This window comes from Anas platyrhynchos, chromosome 3 (genome assembly GCF_047663525.1).
Source record: "Anas platyrhynchos isolate ZD024472 breed Pekin duck chromosome 3, IASCAAS_PekinDuck_T2T, whole genome shotgun sequence".
NCBI classification, from domain to species: Eukaryota; Metazoa; Chordata; class Aves; order Anseriformes; family Anatidae; genus Anas; species Anas platyrhynchos.
Genome location: NC_092589.1, coordinates 117,158,025 through 117,179,387, shown reverse-complemented (window position 1 = coordinate 117,179,387; position 21,363 = coordinate 117,158,025). Strand labels below are relative to the sequence as shown.

The 21,363-nt window shown below is 45.1% G+C and overlaps 1 protein-coding gene, 1 long non-coding RNA gene and 1 other non-coding gene across 11 annotated transcripts in view; 2 read left to right on the top strand and 1 right to left on the bottom strand.

The window, feature by feature from the left end:
* Window positions 1-46: 46 nt before the first annotated feature.
* Window positions 47-9,260, top strand: LOC119716496 (uncharacterized). The gene is made up of 4 exons (XR_005264626.2): window positions 47-155; window positions 3,183-3,304; window positions 4,255-4,317; window positions 8,504-9,260. It is a non-coding gene; the product is annotated as an uncharacterized lncRNA (long non-coding RNA).
* A 4,445-nt stretch (window positions 9,261-13,705) lies between these two features.
* The window catches only part of PKHD1 (PKHD1 ciliary IPT domain containing fibrocystin/polyductin), a 256,540-nt gene continuing 248,882 nt past the window's right edge, over window positions 13,706-21,363 (top strand). For 3 of the 9 annotated variants that reach the window (XR_005264657.1, XR_005264658.2, XM_038177370.2), the window contains exons 1-6: window positions 13,706-13,930; window positions 14,666-14,770; window positions 15,768-15,943; window positions 16,959-17,036; window positions 18,732-18,870; window positions 19,468-19,567. Coding sequence is in view for 6 of the 9 variants with exons in the window: in XM_038177370.2 (XP_038033298.1) it covers window positions 15,904-15,943; window positions 16,959-17,036; window positions 18,732-18,870; window positions 19,468-19,567 (357 nt within the window). In the remaining 3 variants the exon portion in view is untranslated. Of the gene's footprint in view, window positions 13,931-14,665; window positions 14,771-14,856; window positions 15,033-15,767; window positions 15,944-16,958; window positions 17,037-18,731; window positions 18,871-19,467; window positions 19,568-21,363 lie in introns of all 9 variants that reach the window. The other 6 variants (XM_038177366.2, XM_038177365.2, XM_027455364.3 and 3 more) reach the window with 3 other exon arrangements.
* TRNAM-CAU (transfer RNA methionine (anticodon CAU)) lies at window positions 17,320-17,391 on the bottom strand. Its single transcript has one exon. It is a non-coding gene; the product is annotated as a tRNA-Met (tRNA).

The window sequence follows — 21,363 nt, the reverse complement described above, 5'->3', positions numbered from 1 at the left end:
CCCTCCTGTCCACCTCAATCACTGCGCTGACAGCATGTTGAGTGACATCGCTTCAGCTGTCCCATGCTGGGAGGGCACGTCTTAATTTTATCCCTTTTTGACGATGGGTGACTCTGTGCTACGGCTCGGTTCTGTCTCTCAGTCTGAGAACAGAGGTGTTTATTGCAAGTACATGGGTTTAATATTTTAATGGCCAGAGGGTTGATGCAGAAGGTGGAGAAGGATATGGAGGTGGTCTAAATCCTTGTACAGCTCCTGTGCTTGTGGATGTGGACAGGAGGAACTGGGATCTTGCAGAAATTGGGGTTTGATAGTGGGGGCTGAGCCCAACTTTTTTCCAGGTTCTGCAGGTGGAGCCAGGAATATGAACACATGGATACATGGGTCCTCCCCATGTCGGTGTCTTTAGATGTACACGGATAATTATCATTGCTTTCTCTGTTCCTCCATGTGAGGTCTGTTTAAAGAATAACATCCCCGGGAGAATGAAAATGAAACCATTTGTATCAGTGGATATTTGCAGAGAGGTTTTAACAAATCTCCTGTCTGGCAGATGCTGTTAATGTGGTGTCTGAGAGCCTCTGGGGGCCTCTTAGGTCCTCATCCCACCCTGGGAAGAGGCTAGTGCAATTGAAATTTGTGTTTTATGGCTGGGAAACTGAGGCACAGGATGATGTGCATGAGTTCTTGGAAGGAATTTATGGCAAAGCAAGTACTTAAAAAATCACACCCTTTATGCTGCATCTAAATTAAATCGACCAGGACTGGCACAGTTCCCTGGCCTTGATGCCAAATGGCCCACGTTGGCAGTATTAAAGCCTTTTAACCTCCAAAACTGCATCCAGCTGCTTGCTGGGAGACATTGTGTCCCATGCAAACTCCTGAATGGTGCCTGGAAAATGCTGGGGACAGAATAGCTGTCTCAGCCAAAATCACACTGGGGCATTCCTGCAGCACAGACAGTTGGGTTCCTACACCTGGCAGTTTTTTCTGGTCCTGTTCCATCTACTTTAAGACATTACTGGCTCAGACAGTCTTTTTGCTGCCCTTTTTTGCTATAAATCCTATTTTTTTCCCCCATCCTACTACTGGTTTCCTTCTACTGATAAGTTTCCTTGATAAATTTCTGAATGCACTTTAAAAGTATTTTTTCCCCCACACAAGAAAAATCACATTAAGCATTGATTTTTGGTGGAAAATGAAGGGAAAAAAGTGGTATTATATAATTTTAAGGTTTAGGTCTCATAGGAATCTGACAATAAGGAGCAAAATGACATTTTTGAATTTGCTTCTTTAAACTTTGAGAAAGTTGAGGATGTTTCCAAATTCCAACATGACACAGAATGAAAAAGAAAAAGAAAAGGAAAAAGAAAACGGGGAAGAAAATGTGAATCTAAGAGAAGCCACTTAGCGAGGTACATGGCATTGGTCCAGTCATGGCATTGATCCAGTAATATCTGATACAACTATGGCCCCTTGTTCCTTGGTTGTTCCAGCTTTAAAAAACAAAACAACTTTTTTTTTTTTTTTTTTTTTTTTGAGTTCACAATTATGTGTACCTATGCAACTTGAAAACACTAATATTTTCTCTAAACATTTTTCCAGTGCTTGAAATATCTTGGATAGTAGGAAAACTACTGTCTACTACTGTTTCTTTGACCAGCTCTGTGAAGATAAGATTGTGAAGGAGCATTTTCTCCCCTTAGCAATGAGAATAAATTACCAGAGCTCCTGCCATTCAATGCAAACTGTCTCTGATGTTGCTTGTCAGCGATGCTCCATGGCTTGTGCTCATGGTTTTTCCCTTTGGGATTTGCTCTTGGAAGACATGGGAGAAATGGGAGGACAAATGTTAATGCTTCATATTTGCATTGTGTTCTGTTTTCAGGCCCTCATTTTGGTTTCCCCATGGGCTCAGCATCCTTTCCAGCCTGCTTTTTGAAATGCAGCTGTAGTGCTTTCCATGGAAAAAATATGTTTGGGTGGCTGACAAACTCTCTCCTCTAACGCCTGGCAGATTTTGGACAGAGAGAGAAGGTCACCACCTCCTTTCTCAGTCTCAGACAGTGGGGTTTGGTGTCACAGGTGGGGTTGGGTGTCACTGAAAGGTGCTGGTGCCTGGGGGCACAGCCAGGTTTCACGAGGCCAGGCTGGCAGCTGGTGTTCCCAGGAAAGCACAAGCTCAGCACTTGACTTCTGCAGCCACAAGAAAGTTGCAAAAAGTAGAACTACTGATACATCTTTTAGTGATATCAGGAGCAGCAGTTTAGTTCGGGGATCCCTCATGGACCCATCTGCTCATTAGATTATCCCTGGCTGGCCTGAATTCCCTAAAAGGCATCAGCCCCTTCCTTACTGCAAGGGGGCTCTCCCTCCAAACCCACTGCCCTGGTGCACTGCACACACTTGCCAGATGAAACTTTTAGCACAAAATAGAAGCTTCTTTTTTTTATTTTTCTTTCTTTCTTTTTTTTTTCTTTCCTTTTATTTGCTTTTTCTTTTTTTTCCCCTAAAATCTCACTTGTTTGAAAGAAAATGTTGAATATACTGAAATTTTCATCATTATAGGAAGCTATTTTGTATAATTAATGCAAAAGAACTATCTTAGCCTTCTCTTTGGAGTCCCTCCCCAAGCAGACTGGAGGCTGCTGGAGGCTGCGTGAGGTGGCTGGGGAGGGGGCTCAGCCCAATTCCCTCTGTGCTGATGATGGGAAGCTAAAATCTGAATCAATTTTGTAAAGATACCATTGGTAATTCTGGTACACCTGGCTGATGCTAGGATAGTAATGTCATTTTGCCACCTTAGTTTCTTTAGCACTGTAACCCTGTAGAGCCTATCATCACTTGTAGCCTGTCTGGTTGGAGGAAATCACCATGAGGAGTGAAAAATTCTCTTTTTTCTATCTTGGTCTTCACTAACAACTGCTATTCTTCAGAATGTCTTCACTGAGGGTCCTTTAAATGTGACAATAATATGACTGGTATTTATTTCGTGCATTATTGTGTAGGTTTACTGACCTAAGAAGCATGTGCTCCAGATACTTCTTTGTAACTGTGTGCGGCACTGCACCAAGAAGATTTTTCTGGTTTTTGTCATTAGTGTGAAGTCCCTGTTAAAATTATGAGGGAATTATGTCCAGGCAAAAAAGATGTAAGATTCATCTTTTCTTGTCTTACTTCAGTGGTGGTGGAGAGATTCATTTTCACTTCTCTACATTTCCTGGAGGGATGCAAGGAGGATGGAGTGGGGCAGAGCATCTGCCCTTCTGGCTGTGCCTTCATTCACACTGCCCGGGTAAAAATGGTGAGGAACAAGGGAAGTTGTGGTGCCTCACACCTGCTTGCATATTTGTGGGGGTGGAAAAGAGCAGATGTCCAGGGCTGCCAATTCTGGGAGTCCTGCAGGAATGTGGGCCGGTGACAGCTGATGGAGCTGGAGAGGGGTTGGGTGGGGGAGCCTGTCTGCACGGGGCCTGGTAGGGAAGGTGATGGGGATGGACTCCAGAGTGAGCAAGGCTGCTTCAACCTGGAATGTTTATGGCCTGGATACAGAAATTAAATCCTATTCTGCAGGGATATGCCCAATCTGTGAGTCTCAGCTTGATATTTAGTGTTTGTGGGTTAGTTGGTAGCAAGATCAAGTTGCTGACCTCTTCAGCCTTGGCCTGGTACAGCCAATGGATATGGTTTGTCCAATGCTGGCAATCAGAGCTTCAACTCCAAATGTCCATTCCTAAGGGATGGGAGCAGGCAGGAATCTCCAGGAAAAGGCCAAGAAATAGCCCAATTTGCACCCAATACTCAATTTATCTCCCAGCAAAGTCTTCTGAACCATGGTTTGTCAGCATGTTCATTCTGGAGGCATCTGGGTAGGGTTCTGCTGGAATGTGCTTGAACAGAGAAAGGCTACAGAGACACCCAGGTCCTCAGCCGTGCCAGTAATTTGTGTTACAAGAACTACTTGTTTCCTCTACAAGAGGTTTCCCAGTCAATGGGATTTGAAGTATAATTCCCAGCTCCAGCAGCTTGATATCACATCAATAGGCCTTTTGGCCCAATTACTTCTTGTGAAATCAAAGTTCAAACAGACTACAGAGAGTCATGCAAACAGCAAGATGTTATCCAGCTGTGGGCACAGATGTGGTAAAGGTAACAAAGCTAATAATAATGCAGAAAACATTGAGGATGTCATCTGATTTTGGTTTGGGACTAATGAGGGGAAAATGGCTAATGAGATATTTATCACCTTCACAGACCCATGGAGGATCCAAAAAGTCATTAATCTCGTATTACTCCTGCTGCTGTCCATATCGATAGGTAAGTCTTGAAGAGGTTAAGTGAATTATTCTGGTCCCCTGTAAATCTGGGACACAGCTAGCAAGAGAACTGGCGCTCCAGGTAAATGCACCTCTTAGGGCACCCAGTCCCAATCAGTGGAGTTATCACTTCAGGTCTCCAAATACTTTTTGAATTCAAACAAGAGAGAAGAGAGATTTCTGAGGCCACCCTGTAGTCAGGTAAGACTGCTGGGAAGAAAACAGACCTCATTTCTTTGCTCCTCTCACCTGATGCAGGTAGCTGCACCACGGAAGCTGCCTTGCTGCAGGGCCAAGCCCCCACTGCAGCATCAGGACTGCTCTCTCTAGCCATTGCCCAAGCCAGAAAGCCACTGTCCCACCGACCTGCAGGACTCTGCTGGGCTGTACAGTTTTGACTACCTTAATTTGTTATTGGAATAGAAAGAGTGGGTTCCTGCTTCCTCCTGTGTACTGGGAGGTCTCTGCATGCAGGACAGCTCTGTCTGCCTTCAAGGCAGGACAAAAGGTCCTGGGGGAGCATTAAGTGCTGGTACGTCTTCAGACAGGATAAGGACAGGGTAAAGTTTCAATCCCATCCAACTGATGCTTTTACAATTAAACTGATTAAGGAGGATCTCACCAAGGTCCAAGTCCATGTCAGGATCTGGAAAACAGCCCGAGGGGCAGACACTCACATGCATTGGTGCATCAACCTCACATCTTTGTCTTTCTAAAGGCAGGGCATGAAGCTGACTGCGGCTGACTTCTGGAGGATGAAAAAATCCTTCCAGCAAGTTTCAGGCATTTTCTGGGCTTTGTCTAGCACTCGGTAGTATTTCTCTGCCTCTTCTCTCCTTCCACCTTTGAGGCTGTGAAGAGCTTTGGAGCCCATTAGGGTCATAGCACCCAGAGCAGATCCCCAAGGCGACACCAGCTGAGCTCCCTTGGGGAAGGCAATTACCAAATTAGTACCCTATGTTAACAACATGTCTCGAGAACTAATTGAACTGGATTTATGACTCTGGGGGGTTAAATCAGGCAACGCAGACCTCTCCAAACTTCGTCCAACTCTCATAAAGAGTCCCCACCAGCAGACCAGTGGCTTGGAGCCCAGTGGGTGCCCAGTGCTGGATGGAGAATTCAGCCCTGGCCCCCAGCTGTTGCCCTTGAGGTTTATACAGCTGCTGGGGACAGCAGGGGGAGCGAGGGGTTGGGGGCACAGCTTTGCAAGCGCCTCGGTCCCGCAGCAGGGTCAGAGGTGGACGCGTTTGGGCTAAAAGAGGAACAGGTGGGTAGCGGGCTGACAGCAGGAACACAGGCACTTTTATTTTTAACAGCCCTCCCCCTGTACACATGCATACAGTGCTGGAAAATGCAATTTACAACTGCCTGAAAAGTGTCTGATTGAATCGCATGAGCCACCCTCCCTCAGAACAAGGGGATGGACTTGTTTCCAGGGGGTGAATATTTGGGGAAGGAAGTGACACCTCCTTTTAATCATGCAAAGCTTCTGAATTAAAGCATTAAGACATGCACATCACGGCGAGCATCCCACCTGTGTGCTCCTGTCCTCTATTTCATGTTTCGTGTTTCTTCCTCGTGTCGATGTGTTTGTACAGCAAAACACAAGGATGGCTTCAGCTGAGCTGTGTGAATACCTGGGTATTTAGGTCTCTTGCAGTGTGAAAGGCTGGGGGAAAAAAAAATCTTGTTGTGCTTTGGCAGAAATATTTTTTAAGATAGGGTAGGGAATGGTTTCTTGCTGGATTCAAGCAGTTTTTGAAGACCCTCTGAGCACAAGCAGGAAAACAGAAGGAAGTATGAAAGAAGGTTATTTTTTTGTTTGTTTGTTTGTTTGGAGAAACAAATTTAGGATTTAATTCAAAAATGATTTATAGGTATTTGGTTTTGATTATTTTCTTTCTTTCTCTGGACATGAGCAACTAAGCAAAGCCAAGACAAACCACGGTGAAGCTTCACTGCGCCCTCGGCTGGGGAGAAAAGATCTGTATGAAATATTTTATCTGAATATTTTATTGAAATATTTTATTTTATCATCTCATCTTGGTGATGGCTGATCACAGCAGTAGTGATAGCAGGTACTTTGGGTCATAATGGAACCCAAAAATATTATTTAAACCTTCATTTGAGAGAAAAGCAATGTGCAGCTACCAAATGCGTCCTGTAGTTGTACCAATGGTCAGGGCACTTGTGCCAACAGGCAAGGCATTTTTTTCTTTATTTTCTCTTCCACAGAGACATGTTATTGCCCCTGTCTGGTGGGACTGGATCTTTCCCTCTGCTTTCAGGGACCTGCCTGAAGATGCTCATGGCTTTCTCTTAGGCATGAGCTGACTGTGATCACATAAGCAGAGCTCCATCATGTGTTCAAGTGCCTGAAATACTTGTAAAATGGCTTTGCTTTTGATGGATGGGATATAAAACTGTTTGCTTATGCTATAACCGCTGCCGTTAACTGATGTGGTGGTCCTGTGGCTTCTGGCAACCAGAGGTACCTGAGAGCTGTACCTTGGGGCAGGAAAATGACTCTAACATGTCCATAAAAGCCAAGGTTAAACAGACTATGGTGACACCTCTCTTCTTAGACATCAGCAATGCAGAGCAAACTTAAAGTTATTGGCATTCCTGTGTTGCTTTCTTGTGGTTGTGCAGGATTGGTGTTCATCTGTGAGACTTCCATAAGTTTGTGGTTTTAATCCCAAAAGAAGAAAAGTATCCCCAAGACGTGGCTCACTGATGGGTACATAAATATGAGTCCACCTTAGTGGAGTTTCCACTTACAGTTTGTTGTGTGATATCAAATTAGGAGATTTAGGACTGAGAGGGACTATTAAGACTGCCCAAACCCTCTGTGTGATGACAGGCTGTGCAGCGAGGTGAACGAGACCAAAGATCTGATGACAGAAAAAGATTTCAGCTTTTCAGCTACTATTAAATGGCCAGCTTTACACACTTCCCTGCACAACTGGGATCATAGTAAGCTGTTATTTTTTTTTAAATCACATCCATAGCACATTTTACATAGAAGCCAATTTGTGCAAGTCAAACAGAAAGAAAAAAAAAAAAAAAGTGTCACTTGATTCCAGCCCTGAGAAATCCAGTGGCAAGACATTCTCTTGTCTCGAGGTGAAGCAAAGCCCGGGAGCAGCCTGCTGCAGGCTCTGCTCTTTCATGTGACTAATACACACAAATCCCCAGTCCCCGGGGGCTCGGGGATCACCGACAGCAGGGGCAGCCTGTGAGAAAGGGGTGAAGGGAGTGAAACTGTGCTCTCCTTTCATTCGCCAGGGTCAGCTGTTCCACCTGTTCCCCCTGCTTAGACACGGGGAGTGGGGATGGAGGGGACGGGGTGGTGGCAGCGTTTAAAACGAAAACTCATTGAACAGAGGGGATTTCATATTAAAATGAGAAATAATTGGGCTTCTGCTTTGCCACGAGGGTAGGAATGGGTGGAAGAATGGAGACTGCTGGACACAGCGGTGGAGTTGGTGTTTGCCTGAATCATTCCCCTGGGACTTGGGGAGCCAGGCCAAGAACAAGCTTCCTAATGAAAGACTAATGATGGATGAAGCTCAGTAGGTGCTGAATTGCAGCTTGATTCGGAAACCCAATCTGCTACCAGCTGTTTATCTAAGCAAATGCTCTGGCTTTAGTCTGCAGTGTCGCCTCCGTAGAGTTCCCTAGCAAAGTGACATCTCTTGATTTCCATGGGGAATGTCACCTCTGGGCTGCTCGTCCTACCTGCGCAGATGTCCTGTGGGCACATTTCCCATTTCCCAAAGTCAGGTTGGGTTTTGTGTCTTTGTCTCTCTTTTTTATAGATGCTATCTCATGTCCTGTAGTTGCAGAGCACCAAACACAACGGAGCCGTGGCCTTTCTTGGGTAATATTGTTAGCAGGAGGAAGAGCCCCCTAACACAGAGACCAAGGGAGTGGTGGTCAATAACACTGTGACAGAGCTCTGCTTGGTGGGAAACGTGAACAAGGTGGTGTCTATGAGTAGCCCAGAAGAGGAATATCTCTGGGAAGACCTCAGTACCAGGATTTTTTTGACAGTACTTCAATTGAAGTTGCATTTTCTCCTTACAGCCACGGTTCTGTATCTAGGATACCTTCTCAGCTGTGATGGGGCCATGAGCTGGCCTTGACCTTTTATTTCCCTGGCCATCCCATGTGCTTCGCAGGTCCCATGGAAGCTGGGGAGCCCCTTCAGCATGCCAAAAAGCCCAACACCACAGCAGGAAAATCCACGGCAAGGTGCTGGTTTCTCCTTACCCAGCTGCCTCCTGCATCCCTGGGCTCCAGCATCTGCCGCGGGCAGGCGGCCGGGCGACTCCATCCCCTTGGCGACCCATGGGACCACAGGGGACACGAGCCGAAACACACTGAACCTTGAAACTAAAGAAGCCTCAAACCTGTCATTAAAGCAGCTGCATTGGCAATAAATTTAGTATTTAAAGAAGTTCGTCGACTGTTTAAAATGCAGCGAGAGTAGCTATGGGAACAACTTCAACAGGGTTTTATCGTGCTGAAACGTGACCCTGTAAAGACATGCAGAAAGGCTCCTGGAAGCACTGACACTTTTTCTCTCAAAGGAAAGAGTTAAGCCTGTTTCAGATCGGCTAGCAAAATGAACCAGGAGCAGTCAGGCAGCTCAGTTACAGGCTGTAAATATAAATGAAAATGCATTGGCTTTGTGAGATTGCAGGGGGGGAAACAAAACAAAACAAAACACGACAAACACAACAGACTGTAAATTTAGATCTGGGATATAAACAAAGTGCTTTTTCTTTTGAAACATTTGGAAAATACATTGATGTTATCTGAATATATGACAGTAGAAGTAGTGGTAATAACATGTTTTAAAAACTGAAAAAGGTGAAAAAATGCCATGTAAGGCTTTTGGGAAACAAAACACTTTTCTTAGTGAAAGGAGCAGGAATAAAGGGAAAACTGAAAATATTTATCTTTCCGATAAATAAAAAGGATACTTTTTGCTTTTCATCTTCTTAGTTGACTTTCAATCCCTATTTGTAAGTCTTTTTATCTTCCCCAGTTCAGCTCATGCAGTGTTCACGTCGATATTCTTTGCTTTCACCACCCCACCTTCATGGCAAGCAAGGAGAAGCTCAGCTGGTGGAGGTGATGGAGCAGTGCCTCAAACACAAGATAAAAGATAAGGAGACCTGCATGCCTCTCCTGACCTACCAGGGGCTCTTTCTTCTCCTGATGTGGGAAACGTTCACGAAGTAGCTGCATTGGTTTTCTCATGCTCAGCTTTCCGTGTTGTGATGTCTAATGAGGGGCTGAGTGTGGCAAAACCAGACACTGCTCCTGAAACCCTTCTGTGTGCCCCTGGCTGAATATTCCTACCTGTGAGCACCCAGACCTGAGTGATTAGTGATTTAAGACAATGGGACTTATCTCTGTGCTATTTTAACACATAGAAATAAATCTTAGCATACAAGAATCATCCAAATCCTCAAACCAAATTATCTCACCCCTATTCCAGAGGCCAGGACCGTGACGGAAAGGGCACAGCTCTCACCATGTGGGCAGCCCAACCTGTTCAAGCAAGCCCAGGGCATAACACAGCAGCTTGTTGAGGGCAGAGATGTAAGGTTGTGATGTCGTTCCCATCCGGAGTGTGCTCAGGGCTTTGCGAAGTGGGAAGGGAGTGGGTGCAGCCCACCCTGCATGGTGGGACTCGATAGCAATGCATTTACCTGATCTGTGGACACCATCGGATCCTGATAAGAAAAAAACAAAGAAGCACAGCCCCTGTGGACCACAGGGGATAATTTTAGTGTGGCTGATAGATGCAGGATCCATTCTTAGCACTACTGTGCTGTCACAGCTCACCTTCCCATGTTGCAGCCTCACCCAGCTGGGCGCTGCAGGCCAGGAGAAGGAAGGCTGGAATTCAGAGGGAGAAATTCAATCAGAGCTGGGGATCCAAATCCCCCAGGTTCCCTTGGAAATCCCGGCTCAGCACCCTGCCTGCCGGTGCCTAACAAGCTTCTCGAGAAAAAAGACAGCAAGCCCCGGGATTTATTAATAATCAGTCCAGCTTCTTAGCACCTTCTCTTGTGACCTTGGTTGCTAGGAAGTTTGCATCAATACAGAAAAAGCAAAGTATTAATAGAAAGAAAGAAAGAGCAGCTGATGGGAGCTCTGCACAGTGCAGGGGCTGCCCTCGTGGGACACACCGGCTTGCAAAGTCTTCCAGGCTATATCTCTACGAGCAAGACAGCCTTGCAGAGCCCGTTCATTGCTCCTGAGGCCATGCCCATGCTAATAAATACAAAAGCAGCCTCAAAAACTGGTTGGCCACACCCATATTTCTGGGAACTGTTTGGATTAACATGAGACAGTCAAGGTCAAAACCATGGAAGGGACCAGTTAAGACCCATGGAGATCCAGTACCCAAGCCCTTATGCTTTTATTTCACTCCTATGTGTAGCCACAAAGTCTGAGGAACAGGCTGGCCTGCAGGAGGTGTTGAGAGACACCTCTCTTCTTTAGAGACCTTCCAAATCTTAGAGTTTTGCTGCAGAGACTGCAGAGAGCCCAGATTTATTTTGGGCAGTGGGCTGGTGGTGGGAGTGGGTTCCCATCTCCTCCTGGGCATACACAGCTTGCAGGCTGCTCGGGGAGATGGGTAGGGGATGGAAGAGGATGCTGATGAGGACAACAGAAAGCAGAAATCTTTCTCTGAGATCCATTTCTGGACTTAATCCCTAAATTCAAGTGGATCATGTTGCTTTTCCCCACTGTGTGCCCAGCATGGCACGACTTGCTTTAGACGGGACTGCTTTTCCACAGCCATGTCCAAGAGAAATACGGTGCTGCTGCTCCAAGCACAAGACCTTTTAGGCTTGTTTTCCCCTGGGGTGTTTTATGCTCTGTTTACAGGTACGGATATGGGGATGGTGAGAACAGGCAGCGTTCCCACATCCCTCCCTCAAGATGGTGTCTGGTGTTGGTAAGGAGCAGGCAAGAAACTCTCGTACCCTCGGTATGGAGCAGTGCATGCACCAGGAGGGCTGGGAAGGAGCCGGGAGCTCCCGAATGACTGCAGACAAAATCCCTAACCCCCTCCTTATCCCACATTATCCCCCCTCAGCTGTTCAGCTGGGGGATGCCATGTGCTGCCCCACACCTGCTGCGTTCCTCTCGCGAGGTGGCCGCCTTGCAAAGGCTGGGGGGAGCCCTGGCTTGGCTGCTGCCAAGATTTTCCACCCCAGAAGCTTTGCAAATCCTGGGGAAACTCCGTTCTCCAGAGCCACCCCACAGAGCAGGCACAGCTCGGTTGCCTTTCAGCTGTGCTCCAAGAGGCAGCAGGGCTGCAGCAGCTCCGTGTTTCCACCTTGTGGCCAAAACCCTGCTGTTAGCCTCCTGGTTTCCTTTACCTCCTTTTTGAGGGCAACACAGGACTGGTTTTCGTGTTCCCGGCTGCCTGTAGGACTGTTTTCCACTCGCACGTGTAAAATCTGCAGCCTCCAAATGAATAACCAAAAACTAGAGGTCATGGGGTGATGTTTTTGAGCAGAAATTTCCTTCCAGTTGGAAGAGAAATTTGCTTGCCCACGTATACAAACACGCACCTTCCCTCAAACTTTCCTCTTTGGTGGGTCACGATACCTAAAAATCATCACCAGCATGCTGAGGGAAATATTTACCCTTCCTATAACAAGACCCCTGGGTGACTCAACCACTCCTCAGCTGGTCAGAATTATGGGCCCGTGCTTCTGCTCACTGAGGACAATGTTCCTCCCCATTTTCCCTCTTTTCCCACTGCAAGCAGCTGAGGAGGATGGTTCCCTGTGCAGTGCCTTCCCTAATCTGTGCCTTTCTCCAAAAGGATAACTCCCTCTCCCTGTTAAATCCATTGGGGCTGCATTTCTTAAGGACTGGAACACAAAACGCTGAGCTCTGGTATAGGCATACAGGTCTTCACTCTCATCTTTTGTCCTGTCTTCTAGCTGGAGCTTGGCCCCATGCTGTAGCTGAGTCTCCAGCCATGCCTCCTGTTGTTTCTGGCTGGGCTTTCTGCAGGGAACCTGGGCATTGTCCCTCCTTTCATGGTCCCTCCTTTCATTTGGGGCTATCGGTGGGCCCCGTTGCCAATATCTGGCTCTGCCTTTAGCATTCAAGTGATCATCCTTTTTTGATCTGCCAATTTGACAATATTTTCTGATCATTCCCTCAAGCCTTCTTCTTTTTTATTTCCTTTTTTTTTTTTCTTCTTTTTTTTTTTCTTTTTTCTCTTTGCCATGTTTGCAATTCATCTGATAAGTAAAACAACTATGGACAATTGAGCAGGCTAGGGTTAATTTTCATTGGGTTCCTGTAATAATTGGCTAAACACAGCTGAGGCAGTGGGGCTTGGTCTGAGAATAAACCAAGCACAACTGGTTCCATTGCTGGGCAGGGCTCCAAAACTTCTTGAAGGTTGATTGTCCATGACATTGTGCTGCTGTGTTTCTGAAATGAAGCTGAGGAAGAGTGAGCAAGCCTGTTTCAACCCCCCAACCCCCCCTTGGGGATGAGGTAAGAAATGCCTACACAGTGCTATTGTTTGTGACTGGTGCATGGTAACTCATTAAACCATAGTTATGCTGTTGTCTGAGAGTTTGCTGTGAGATTTGGTGGAAATTGCCATGAAAGCATCCATACCAGTGCAGGGCCAGAGCAAACCATTTTGTTTTTGGTGGCTTCATCAAAAACCCATCCATTCATCTGGGCTTCAAATGAATAGGTGAAGATGGAGCAGGGATGATATTCACAGGGGTGATGTTCACAACGCTATTCAACACCTGATGAATGTTGAGCTGGATCTTCCCTGCAGCCAGTGGAGGCACACAGTTCTCCATAGTGTAGATGATAATATTGTGTAAGGCCATCACACTCCTGTCCACCACTACCCATGTAAGGACCCACAGGAGTGTAGGTACTTGAGGTGTGGTGGGAGCTCTCAACACCTCTTGGCCAGAATTCCTGCCAGACTCTGATACAGCTGGGAATGCCATGGAAAAACTGAATTAAGAAGCCTCAAATTCTGCTTGTTTATGAAAGCCACTCCCAGATTGGATATAGGCATGTCTAGGAACCATTCAATCATTTTCTGTCGTGTTGGGGGGAAAGGAGGTGTCCCTGCCCGTGGCAGGGGGTTGGATCTAGATGATCTTCAAGGACCCTTCCAACCCAAGCTGTTCTAGGATTTTATGATAAATGGGTTGATTATCTTCCTTCTGGAGGATCTAGCAATATATGAAGGCAAGAAACTCCAAGTTACCCCTGTTGTGGTCATTAAGGACCTGGAACAAAACAGTTAATAGCAAGTAGCTTAGGTTAATAATTAAGCCTGAGCAATGGACAGCTCTGAGCTGCCTGCAACAGGCATTGAGGCTGCTGAGAAACGAGTCTGGTGGCTTTCAGCACAGCACAGGTGACTCGATTACCCACAGGGGACTGCACTGAGTGCCTGACACAGCCTCTGACCACAAATTGTGGTAGAGCAGGTGCCAAAGGGATGGAGAAGTTATACAGGTAGCAGAGCCCCCACGCTTTGCTCCTCTGAGAAATGGAAAAGCAACAAAGAGGATGAGGTGAGTAATACTTTAAAAAGTCCTCATAAGGATAATAAAAATACACCTAAATGACCTTTTATATGCCTGCTTTGAAACGCAAGGCTCACATGCATCAAGGCTTTGGACTTGACCTCTGCAAACTGCATTTATGTTAAAAGGTGCAAGAAACACCTTTTAGTAATTTAGTGAGTAATTACAGCAGGACTTGTGTGATACGATAAGCAATAGAAGCACCCTTGCTAATCTGTTGTCTTACATCTCTGTATCACTCTAGTCCGACTATTCACATGTTTGGATTTGAGAAGAAGACAAGAAAAAGAGCAGGGAATGTCTGACATTGAATGCATGCACTGTTTCTGCTGGTCAGTCATTTTTAGCTCTTTGTTAGGAGAGGTCATTTCCCACTTAGCTGCAGCTTCTTTGTGGGTAAGTCAGGGCACTAAAAGGAGGAAGCTGGCTAGGGGCTTGGAGGATGTTTTTTCTCTTGTTAAAGCATGCTACAAAACCAGTGCATTGCTGAGGGTTGACTACTGAAGGCATTGCAGCCGAGTCAAATGATGCATGGTGGCCAGCTTCATTCTAGTCCTTATTTCCAATTTTCAGGTGTATTTGGCTTGCATGTGCAGTGCTGCTGGTTGCAATGACTGTAGTAGTTGGCTTTATGACCATGGTGCTTTTGGTACACACCATAACCAAGGCTTCTGCTCAGCTCTCACCTCTAATAGAATCGCTCACCTGTTGCACTTTTCCTAGGGTGCTAACACACAGATCTTCCACTGTGAAGAGGAACCTGGCCTTGAGAGCTATGTCTGCCCTTGTCTTTTTTCACTAGGTGGTGAAAACTGATGGAGCAGAAAGGTAAGTCCGCCTTCATGTCATTTTTTTCTTTGATAATTACTGATTACGCAGTGCCTCATCCAGTGATTGTGATCTTTGTCCTACAGACCCCACTGCAACAAAAATCTGAAATCCTAAATCAGCTTCTTGCCATTTGGTTTTATCTTTTTTTGCCTGGGGTTTCTGAGGTCTTATCTGAACTTCAGTAACCAAGGGACACTCTGCATGAGGGGAAGAGTATCCTGTGAGAATCCAATGACCCAGCCACTTTCTGTGCTCATTGGTGAGAATTTGGGGCTTTTGCTCATTTAAAATGTGACTGAGTTAATTGACTCATGGCTATTTCCATAACAGTACAAAACCAGGGGTGAAGGCAGCAGATGGTCTGTATTTTTCAATGTTAAACAGTTTCTGGGATGGGCTTTGTAAAGGGAATGTGTGATATGCCTGCCTGTGGTAGCAACACATAAAGCAAGTAAGACCAGGGAACCTCCCAGGCTACAGGGACTCAAATATTTAAATTCTTAAAGTATTAAAACAGTCCCCAGCAGTGTTGTGACCAAGTCTAGCAGCAGTCTTCAAAACGATTCCTAGGCCAGAGACCATTCCCAGTAGTGGGAAGGTGCGTGGGGCTAGCTCTGGGAGGCTAGAGAGCTGAACAGGACAGTCAGGACATGTCTTTTGGTTTCAGAACTGGGAAATGACCATGGCACAATTTTATTTAATGGAATACATGCAAGGATTTTGTATGAAACAGCACAGAGTGAGGAGAGCTTAATAGCATTGTCTCTAAATTAAGTCAGGTGTGCTTATTGCTTAATTCAAGCCAGTCTCATGAAACATGGCCCCAGTGAGGGGAAGCTCATCCTGAGCTTACCTGGAAAATGGTCTGCTCAGAGGGGCACATGTTCTGTATAGGTGTGTTGGGTGGGTGGGGAAAGAGCATTATTACATTATTTTGATCCTTTGTACTGTGTGAGATACAAATCAATGTGTTTTCTATGATTCTGTCTTCCAGTCTGCCTTGGCTGCTGTAACACAGACCATTGCTTCAATGCAACATGAAGAATACAGATAGGGTTTCTTTTAACTTGTCAGCAAACGTGTTAAGGTCCTGAGCCACCATCCCATGAAATCCCCATCTGAAGTCCAAGATGAACCTTTGGAGACCATCCTTTCTGGTGTTCTTTGCAGGTGGGTGGCAGAGAGGTGTTGTCTCCCATCCTGCTGGCAATACAAGGCTGCAGCTGGATTGGGTACAGCCTAACTTCACGTGAGATGTGCAGAACCATCTCTGAAAAACGCTGGATGTTATGGGGTAGTGTCTCCAGCATTCTGGATATTATCCACCCTTACCAGTGGCTTTTCTTGGCACTCTTCCATAGCCAGTGGAGGTTTCTGGATGTCTGTGGATTTACTGTTAATTGTCCCTGTTGTACCTGGGTTCCTCTGACACGTGTTGGTTTTCATTTGCTTGATGACTGTCGTGATTGCTTCCATGTTGATATTAAGTGTTCATGATGCAAGTATGTCAAATACTTCTCTTTAGAGAGATGAATATGGATGGTAGGTGAGATTGCATTGCCATGCAGATAAGAAGTTGGAAATCTTCTGAAATGATAGACAGGAAAGAGGGTATCATTGTAAAAAGGACTCTTTATTGACTCCATTAGCTTCAGAGGACAAGTGCCCCCCAAAGAAATCCTAAATCCTCTTAAGAATTTGATGTCTTTCTGGAAAATACTACATAGTAAGTTACAGATAACTTAGTTTCATGAAGCAGGAGCTCCTTTCCATTCTGCCTTTGTTTCCTAAGGACTTCTCCAAGAAAGAGCTGGAAAGGCTGTCTGAGCCAGAAGAGGATTCATTATGCGGGCCACCCTAAACTTGGGGACAGTTTACAGAAGTGAGCAAACACTTCTTTCAGAGTTGGAGGAATATTATTTTACTCCTGAGGAGGACAAGAGGCTTAGATTGGCTTGTTTCACCAAGTTCTGAAGGCATGAAATCTCTGTGAGGGGAAGGAGGACTTTTACATAGGGGACACAGTTGGAGGATGAGTGATATGGCTAATTTACTAAAGGCCTAGGAAGGAGGAATCACGAAGAGGGAATCACAGGAGGAGCTGCCAGACCACGATGCCTTGCTTTGTCCTGAGTTACATGTTTTCAGTGTTTGCATTATGCTTCAGCTTGGGTTGTTTTTGCAGTGTCCGCCACAGGATTGCTCATTAAGCCCCGAGAGGGCAGCATTGCTGGAGGAACGTGGATCACTATTACCCTGGATGGTGAGTTTTAAACTCTTACAAAGTCTAAGCTCTTTAAATTCTACCAAAGGAAGAAAGAATCAGCTGTTCTGAGACTGGAAGTTGGAGTGACAAATCCTGAGCAACAGATATGTGGGCTGTAGCACCCAGAACAGGAAATCAGCTTGAAAATCATAGAACCATAAAGGTTGGAAAAGCCCTCCAAGATCATCTGGTCCAACCATCCCCCTACCACCAGTGTCGCCCACTAAACCATGTCCCTAAGCACCTCGTCCAGCCTCTCCTTGAACACCCAAAAAGCAATTAGCAGAGGATGGTTTCGATCCATCGACCTCTGGGTTATGGGCCCAGCACGCTTCCGCTGCGCCACTCTGCTGTTGTAATACTAAAAATAATACTGTTACTACTACTAATATAGTTACTTCATAAGCTATTGCTGATGGTTGCTTGTTTTCTGATTTTTTTCTAAGCGAGATAAGTCAGATTCCTACCTTGTTTTTGTAGAACTAGGGCTAGAAATTTCCTCCTTGCTGCCTTTTTTTTTTTTTTTTAATTGAAGGAAGTCTGAAAGTCTTCATAGGCTGTCTGATGCTGGAGTGTTAGAAACACTAATTTAAACATGAGATCTGTGTAAAAATCACAGAAATTGATATGCCCTGCTCATCTGGGCACGAACCCAACTTTACAAAACTGCATCTGATTTTCAGTAGTGCTGAATATTAACTCCTTGGGAAGAGAGCTGGTGTCTGTCTGAGACGTATGTTGATTAAACTGCTCAAGTTCTGGCACTTGGTTATTTGTAAATGTGACAAATGATATCAGTCTTATTTTTTTCTGAATAGTGTGATTTCCTGGAGAGTTGCTGAACTGGAGGGAAGGGGAGCTTGTGTTCTCAGGGAAGATGTGCTTTGAACAGCACTGTGTAGCAGGAAGGGACAATCACTGAGCCTAGGAGACATTTCTGAGGGGGGGAGCAGACATCCAGGCATTGGTAGAAAGGGAAAAATGTTCCTGGGACCAGGAATAAATGTGCACTTTGAAAATGGGGAAACTACTTATGTGACTTAAAATGAATCTGTGAGCTGGGAGACACCTGTGAAGACAGACAAAGAAGGGATGGATGTTTAGAAACACATTTCTATCTGTATTAGATTAAGCTACAAAAGCTAAGTGTGCTAATTTATGTTCAAACCTTGACTTTCTGAAGTTGAAAAGCCTTGCAGACAGCTCACTGAGGAAATGGGCTAATCCGATCCATATTGTAGCACAGGTGAACTCAAGGTGCTGTCAGCAAAACCATTCAGGACATCGGTAACTGCAAAGATTAAGGAAAAGTATTAATTTTACAGGTGCTTTACTTATCTGTGGTTATGATGGTTGGTGCAGTGTAGATGGCTGAGGAGATTCAAACTGCTGATAACTGTCAATCTCTGCAATAATATATTTTGGGGAGAGAGCAGGCATTGTATTAGAGGCAAAAAGCCATGCAGCTACATGATAAGATGAAATCTCTCTTTACACAAAATTACACAAACATGATTTAAAGGAAAAAAAGAAAAAAAAAAACAAAAAACAGAAGTCCAATTTGGGGCTCTAAATATTGCTCCTTAAGAGAAGCTGGAGTGTCCATTCAAAAACGTGTGCATTGTGTGACTGGATGTGATTAGTCCTGTCCCCATAAAGCTCCTCTATGTGACCTTGCTTGCTTATGTTCAGCATCCCAGCAGGCAGAACACATCTCTTCAGCCAGCTGGTCCCACCTGGAGGTGTCCCTGGTGAACCCAGACCTGCCCAGTTTGCCATGCGATGTCTCTCCTGTATATTTTGGCTTACCCAGTATACGATGCAGAACGAGGTATGGTCCCTGACTACAGTCTAGAATCATCTAGGTAGGAAAAGACCTTCGAGGTCATCAAGTAAAACCATCAATCTGACCTACTGAGTCCCATCACTAACACATGACAACTCAGGAGGCTGTAGGGGTGAGCCTGGTGGGGCTCTCCCATCTCTTGCTGCTGTGATTTGGTTTGCAGTTAACCCTGCTGAATGCTGTGCCGTACATTTAGATGCAACATTCATTTACAAGCCAGGATCAAACTTCCCTGTAAATCTAGGCAGCCTTGGGGTATTTTAATAGCAATGAAGAACAATTATTCATTAGTATTAATGAGCACTAATGAGCATGTGTATATACTTTGCATTTACATATAAATTGGATGTATGTTCTGGTATAGTCCTATCACCTTCTGCACTTACCTACAGTTTCTTGCTGTGTCTTCATATTATTTGTACACTGTAATTTCTGAGTTTGGGTTCATAGTATTAAAGTGTTTTACTCTATGAGTGTCTTCATGAACCTGATAAGATTGTCCCAATGACTTGGCATTACCTAAAAAATAGTAAACCCAATCTATATAAAAATAATGTAACACTTTTTTTTTCCCCCATCTAGGTCTTCACCCCAGGAAGGTTTGTACTATGTGGAGGTGGCCTTTAAGGGACGTGCGATTAACAACTTGACTGGGGTAGAGAAAGAAAACTACACTTTCAAGGTAACGACCAAGAAAGGATAGAAGTGATGATGAACAGCTGAAGGCATTGAAGGGAGTCAAAACTTCAGACTTTGTATCACAGGATATGTATTGAAATAGTATCTCTCATATTGATTGCACGTCAGGACATGAAGGCAAGATGTTCCTTGTGTCCCTTCAAACTAGATGAACCAAGGCATTCAGTCTGGCACTGGATAGGCTATGAGACCTGAGGTCTTTCTGAAGGAAAAATCTGGGTTCAAGTTAAATTGTCTCTGTACCAAAGCCATGCAGTCAGAAGACCAACTTGTGAATTATTTTTACCTTGTCTAGAATCATTGTCCAAGCAATGAATCACACTTCTCTGACTCTTGGGGCCTTACTGACAGAATTTGTCACTTTCAACTAAACAAATTTGTAAAGGTGTGCATAGTCTGGCTAGCATTGTGTACCAAAAATTACGGGCTTATCAAGCAAAGATAGATGCAGATGATGAATATCACGGCATTTATCTATGTAATGAGAAATCATATCACATCTGAAATACCTATGGGAAACTTCAGCTGTTGTTATTCTCAGTCCACCTTGGTTCTGTCAGAAATACCAGTTCAGGCCTTTCATTATTTCAATTTGGAGACAAAATCAAAAACAAGGAATGATACTGTGTTTTAATGGATTAACAAGGACTATGGAGAGGTTGCATTCAGCTCGAGTGACTGGAATTACTACCTGAGACACTTTGCCCACCCTTTTGCTGACTGTAGGTGCTCACACTGTGCAGAGCAATTGATGCCATCCCAGAATCACAGGCTTGAGTAGAACAGGACATCAGGGGTTCCAACTTCTTGCTTGAAGGGTTGGCTATGAGATCACAGCTATTTTCTCAGAGCTTTATTCAGTCAAGTCATGAAAACCTCCAAGGATGAAGATTTTACAACAGCCCAGAGCTCTGCTCAGATATCTGACTATCACAGAAAGGACCTCTCCATCTCTGGGACAGCTCTCCATACCAAAAATGTACAGGTTTAGGAAAGCTCACACCTCAGTTCTGATCTCATCTCTGTTGCTGGGTTGTTTTGAGAGTCTATAACACATCCCCTACCACAGCATTTTGCCTCTCAGTGTGAGAACACATCCATGGCTGTGTGCTTCAGGATGAGGCCTAGTGTGTTCAGAAGTCACACCCCACCTCTGTGCGAACTTTAAGTATCAAGCAAGAAAGCCCAGAGTTTCAGTAAATTGCCCATTAAAGCTGAAGAGTCATTGGGTGGTTGAGCTAGCTTAGAGAGCTGATGAAAAATCACCAGGGGATGCTGTTAATGAGACACATTCCAAGCTAAATAAAACACAGTGTGTCTCTTTGTTTTGGGACTGGGACCTGGGAGCTATGCGTATTAAAAATTAATTTTGCCTCTGCAGCAGATTGAAAAAGCCTGCTGCAGGCAGCAACAAGTCTGAACAGCTCTGAAGACTGGTGTCAGCTAGTGGCCCTGGCTTTCATGCTGGTTTTGGCTTCTTTCTCTGCATCTGCTCCAGCCCAGGGAATGTGCTTTGCTCCTCTGCATTGACCATGACTAAAGGGAGTTTATGGCTACTCATTCATTTTCCACGTGACTGTAATGAGGACGTAAACAGATCGAGCTCTGAAAGGGTCTGGGGTTCGAGGAAGGTTTAAAAAAATATGTGATGGCATCCTTGGTTTAAGTCTGGAAATGAGTTTGTGCTATTTATTGAGCTGGCAGCAGCATCTGTGAGTGCAACTGAGGACAGGAAGGCTCATAAAGAAGGTGGGAAGGATGGAGATGTGAAGGCAGTTC